Source organism: Lacerta agilis, chromosome Z, assembly GCF_009819535.1.
Source record: "Lacerta agilis isolate rLacAgi1 chromosome Z, rLacAgi1.pri, whole genome shotgun sequence".
Lineage (NCBI taxonomy): Eukaryota > Metazoa > Chordata > Lepidosauria > Squamata > Lacertidae > Lacerta > Lacerta agilis.
This window is the reverse complement of record NC_046331.1, coordinates 7,529,543-7,534,975: the sequence shown is the minus strand read 5'-3', so window position 1 is coordinate 7,534,975 and position 5,433 is coordinate 7,529,543. Positions and strand designations below refer to the sequence as shown.

Below are 5,433 nucleotides of genomic sequence, written 5' to 3'. Positions count from 1 at the left end.
ATTTGATTCAGGCCACATATAAAGGTGAAGCAACCTAATTTGTGCTTTTAAAAACAGTACATGAAACAAAACTCAGCTATCCCCTTCAGATTTGCACTTCACATTTAGCAGTGTGCTTTTCCAGTCAAGAGATGTGTACAAAATGCATATATTAGGGTAAAAGTGTGCATCAGAATGTATATAGCCCTGAAAATATCATACAGTAATGTTCCAGTTACAGGTAGGTAGCCGTGTTGGTCTGCCATAGTCAAAACAAAATAAAATAATAATTAAAAAATCCTTCCAGTAGCACCTTAGAGACCAACTAAGTTTGTTCTTGGTATGAGCTTTCGTGTCTGAAGAAGTGTGCATGCACACAAAAGCTCATACCAAGAACAAACTTAGTTGGTCTCTAAGGTGCTACTGGAAGGAAAAAAAATTTTTTTTGAGTACAGTAATGTTGTTTATATTAGGGGGAATTGCTTTACAAGAATGTGTGTATTAGTCAAAACTGCGAACAAAAAAATGTGTGTATTCGGAGAAACTTGCTAAAAAAATGCTGGTGATTGTCATTTAAAATAAAAAAAAATCAGAACAATCAATTTAGATCAACAGTGCAGTTCTTTACAATAGCAGAATAAATAAAAGAAAAAAAGTTTAGGTTGCCTCTAGTGTGGCTGGTTCATCAGAGGAGAGGGTAAGGGAAGGCAGAACCTGGTATCGAAAGAGAAGACTGAGTCACCTTTGTTAACAAATTGAATAAAAGTACACCAAATCATCATAAATTTATCAGTTTTGATCTCCCCCAATGCCTTTCTCCTCTCCTATTTAGACCAATGTGGTATTGGTGCCTGTTGAAAAGTTAGGCAGGTTGCTGATCCAATTTCACCATACAGTGCATAATTTTATAAACTTCTATCAAGCTGCCTCTTACTTACCTTTTCTCTAAACTAAAAAGTCCCAAATGCTGCAACCTTTCTTTATATGGGAGTCACTCTATTCCCCTCAATCATTTTGGTGGCCCTTTTCTGAACCTTTTTCAGCTCTGCAATATCTTTTTGGAGATGTGGCAACCAGAACTGTACGCAGTAGTCCAAATGCATATGCACCATAGATTTGTATAACGGTATTCTGATATTGGCAGTTTCATTTTCAATTCCTTTCCTAATAATCCCCACTATAGAATTTGCCTTTTTCACAGCCACTGCACACTTGATTGACATACCCATGGGGCTACCTACTTTGACCTCAAAGTCTCACTCCTGGTCCATCACCTCCAGTTCAGACCCTGACTTGCAACTGCTCCACAGAGTTTAATACAATAGTTGTTGTTTTTCCAGCCCTATCAGGGTAGACCAGTGAATGAGTCTCAGTCTATCTGCATACAAAGTACATGCTCTATTATTGATCTACGGCCAAGTGACAACAAAGACACCTTTGTTTTCTCTCTTATTTATAGGGCTCAGAGCTTGCTGATTCTGATGTGGCTTTAAAGTCTCCTATGGTTGAACAAAGGGATCTTCAGAAGAACCCCAGTACATTCCCCAGTAGAAGCCCTACAGCATCAGGCATGGCTTCCAAAAGACCAAAGGAGGATGGAGAACAGGAGGGGATTCTCACTTCCAGAGAAGAGCCCCCAAGCACCACTTACAAGAAAATGACCAGATCTAGAATGCTTGGCTCAGAGAAGAAAGGAAATACTGATGGCTCCATTGCCAACAGTAACTCATGGCCCTCTTTTAAGCTCCAGGATCTTCATGTGATTAGTGACAATGGTATCCCTTTTCAAAGCCCTTCCAAAGAAAGTCAACTGGGTATCAAGAAAGTGGATATCACAAGAGCACTGGATAAGAACACTAAAGGAAAGCCGAAGGGGGATATTGGGTCTTGGGAGCAGATCCCAACCACCACCATAGACCTTGACAGCCCTCTCACCCTCTTGAAAATCCCTGAGGATGGGAATGAATTGCCTGAAAACAAACCTAGAGTCTTCCTTCCTAGCTCCAGTGTGAAGGGTGCAATCTTTGTGGATAGGGGAGTTGTACTTCACCCTTCCAGAGTTTCTGCAGCACCTGGTGGTGTCACAAAATCACTGAAGACTCCCTCTGGCATTGTCAAGGGACATGTCCATAGACAAAGGACTTTGACTCTGTTGAAAGGGGTTTCCACTCAGAACTTTGGTCCCACCCACTCTTTGCAGTTGATAGAGCAGCAAAAAATCCTCCTTAGACCAGGACCCCGTGGGCTGCCTGGGCCGCCAGGTTTGCCGGTAAGTAGTAGGTGCAGATTGGGATCTATGTGGATATTGGCACATGAAGTCATGTTCAGCTTCTGGGAATCCTGGTGTATCATGGAAAAAATAACTGGTGTTGCTCTTCTTTCTCAGTCAAGTTGAGCTATCGGCTCTTTGTTTGGTGCCAAGCACAGTGCCTTGGGAGAAGTGAAGGAGGAATACTTGGTCAATGTGTCAGTCTGACCGTAGAGTAGTTTTATCAAAGTCTGAACATGTACATTGTGTTTTCTGTTTCCATGGCCCCTGAGTTGTTGCTCATTGAGTCTGATAAAATGGAAGGCAGGGAGCCCAACAGGAGGTAGAACCAGAGTCAGTGAGTCAACTAATTCTAGTTTCCCCCTCTCCCTGCTGAGTTCTGCAAGAGCAACCCTAAGAGGAAGCAAGCCAGGGGCACCACTTGAACAGGTAGGAAGGCAAGTAGGTGGCCTGGGGAGTGGGGACTGGTCAAGGGTGAATTGACATCAGTGGGGCAGTGTGCTGTTTTCCCTAATGGATCAGCCTTCACTGCTGGGTTCCCTTCACCACTGAAAAAAGACCAGCCATTTCTAGCATATTACTGGAGCTTTCCCCTGCTGTTTACTGGAACTACATTTTTGCCTCTGCTTTGGAAAAGCATCTACCACTGAGTGCTCCCTTCCCACAGATCAGCATAAGATAAGATAAGATTTCTTTATTGTCATTGTACAAATACAAGTACAACGTTGTACAAGTGCAATGAAATTGAATGCCATCCCATAAAAACAAGACAAAAAGCAAAAAACACATTTTCAGCCACACATGCACATACGTACACACCCACCACAACTCTACAAGGTCATATTATCTGGTTACAGCATTTAAGATTTAAGCTCTGGGGTAGAAACTATTTTTTTAATCTATTTGTTCTTGCTTTAATGGTTCTATATCTTGCCTGAAGGCAGTGGTGCAAAAAGACTGTATCCCGGATGAGGTGGATCCTGTAAAATATTGTTTACTTTTTTAAGGCTGTGGGAACTGTAGAGTTCTTCCAAAGATAGGAGAGGGTGACCAATAATCTTTCAGGCTGTGGTTATGACCTTCTGGGATACCTTCCTCTCCATGGCTGTGCAACTGGAAAACCACGCACAAATACAATATGTAAGAATGCTGTCTATGGAGCCTCGGTAGGAGGACACCAGCAGCCTCTCACTCAGATTGTTCTTCTTTAAAAGTCTGAGGAAGTAAATTCTCTGCTGGGCCTTCTTTACCAGAGCGGTAGTATTTGCACTCCAAGTCATACCCTGCTCGATAGTCACTCCCAAAAACTTGAATACAGCCACCCTCTCTACCCGGTCCCCGCCGATATACAGGGGCTGAATATCCGCCTTTTCCCCTGTAATCCACCACCAGTTCCTTGGTCTTGGCAGTATTAAGAGCCAGATTATTTTCTCCACACCAAACACAGGGCCACTCCACCTCGTCCTGATAGGCGGACTCATCCCCCCCTGAAATGAGCCCCACCACAGTAGTGTCATCAGCAAACTTGATGATTTTGTTAATGGAATAGATGGCTGTGCAGTCATACGTATAGAGGGTATAGAGCAGGGGACTCAACAAACAACCCTGCAATGCACCCTCATTCAAGGCCATTGATGTGAATGGAGCTCCCCTGGTGTGCTTTGTGAATAAGAAGTAATCCAGAAGGCATTTAAGACTGTAGATTGCCAACTCAGCTGTTTGATCTCCTCATTTAATGTTGAATCCCAGCATTGAATAACTTGGTGGTGTCTACGTTGCTTTGCAGGGCTGTCCAGGGAGACGCGGAGCAATGGGACCAAAGGGAGAGAAGGTAAGATGACTGGGAAGTGCTTGAAAATAGGTGAACACTGTCAATGTATAGATTAAAAAGATGAGTTATTGTTTTAAATTCTCATTTACAACCATGTGTGCTGTCTCCATTAAAACTTATGAGCTCATAAGTTGAGGCTGGAGACAAAGTCATTTTATAGAGAATTGGAAAATGCATAGTTTTCTATGTCATACACCAGGCATTTTTTCCTTAATCCTGTTGAGAGCCACACTGCCTCTTGCCTTACTTTCTGCATCATACTTGCAGTGCCCTCAAGGCTCTGTGCCCAGTGTGCCCAAACTGGTCGTGCTTCCATAAATCCACATATGCTGGCAACCTCTCCTGAAGAAGATTGTTCAGTCCAATGTCCTAATCTGAAACTTGGGCACAATAAGAACTTTTTCCAATGGACCACTTAATTAATTAAGCTCTCCTCCTCCTCTTCCATAATTGTCTGTCCTTCACCCTAAGAGCCCTGGGAAAGTTTTTAATACAGTATTAAAATCAGTCCAAAACAACTGAGAACCCCAGAAATAAGTTGGATACAAAAATAAAAATAAAAATAGAACTCAAGTCAAAAGCCAGAGTAAAGACCTGCATCTTCAGCAAATTAATGAAGGGTAAGACTATCAATGGCTGCTAGCCATGGTGCTAATGTCTCCCTCTACTTTCAAAGGCAGTACAGTCATACCTTGGATCCTGAACGCCCTGGAACTTGGATTGTTCCAGTTTGCGAATGTTCTTTTGGAACCCGGTCGTCTGACGGGGCTTTGGTTTTCGAACGTTTTGGAAGTCGAACAGACTTCCATAACAGATTCCGTTCGACTTCCTAGGTATGACTGTATGCCCCGGAATACCAGTTGCTGGGAATCGCAAGCAGCAGAAGAGTGCAGTTGTACTTGCAGGCTTCCCATTGGGGCATCTGGTTGGCCACCGTTAGAACAGGATGTAAGATTAGCTGGGCCTTTGATTTGAACCATCAGAGCTTTACTTTGTTTATTTTTTCTTATAATGTTTCTCCCTTCCTTCTTCTAAGCCAGGCATAATTTTTATTCCAGGCATGGAGAAGGAAAAGCTCCCTTATTGGTGTTTAACATAACTACAATTTTAGGGCAAGGGTGCACACCCTGTGGCTCAGTAGCTCATTTTTGTGTGGGCCATGAAGAGTCAGTGGGACCCTTAGGGGCAGAGCACACCAGCATGGGACGTGAGCTAGGTTGTGCACTTCTGCTCTAAGCTGTTTCTTAGCCACACCTGAAGAAGGCACAAGGCCTCCCCATGAAACAGCTCTAGGAAGGAAGGAAGGAAAGCTTGCACAGTAACTGAAATTCCTCATGTTATGAAACTGTGGGGT

General features: G+C 43.1%; 1 protein-coding gene across 1 annotated transcript; it reads left to right on the top strand.

Annotated features, from left to right (window-relative positions):
- Positions 1-1,426: 1,426 nt before the first annotated feature.
- On the top strand, positions 1,427-4,397 carry LOC117040433. The gene is made up of 3 exons (XM_033138212.1): positions 1,427-2,248; positions 4,035-4,079; positions 4,347-4,397. The coding sequence occupies exons 1-3, from the start codon at positions 1,481-1,483 to the stop codon at positions 4,395-4,397; spliced, it is 864 nt and encodes a 287-aa protein (XP_032994103.1). The 5' UTR covers positions 1,427-1,480.
- The last annotated feature ends 1,036 nt before the right edge of the window (positions 4,398-5,433 follow it).

Coding starts and splice junctions, on each gene's coding strand:
- LOC117040433 (XM_033138212.1), top strand. CDS start 1,481: ATGGTTGAACAAAGGGATCTTCAGAAGAACCCCAGTACATTCCCCAGT. Junction 2,249..4,034: donor CTGGGCCGCCAGGTTTGCCG/GTAAGTAGTAGG, acceptor GTTGCTTTGCAG/GGCTGTCCAGGGAGACGCGG. Junction 4,080..4,346: donor TGGGACCAAAGGGAGAGAAG/GTAAGATGACTG, acceptor TCATACTTGCAG/TGCCCTCAAGGCTCTGTGCC.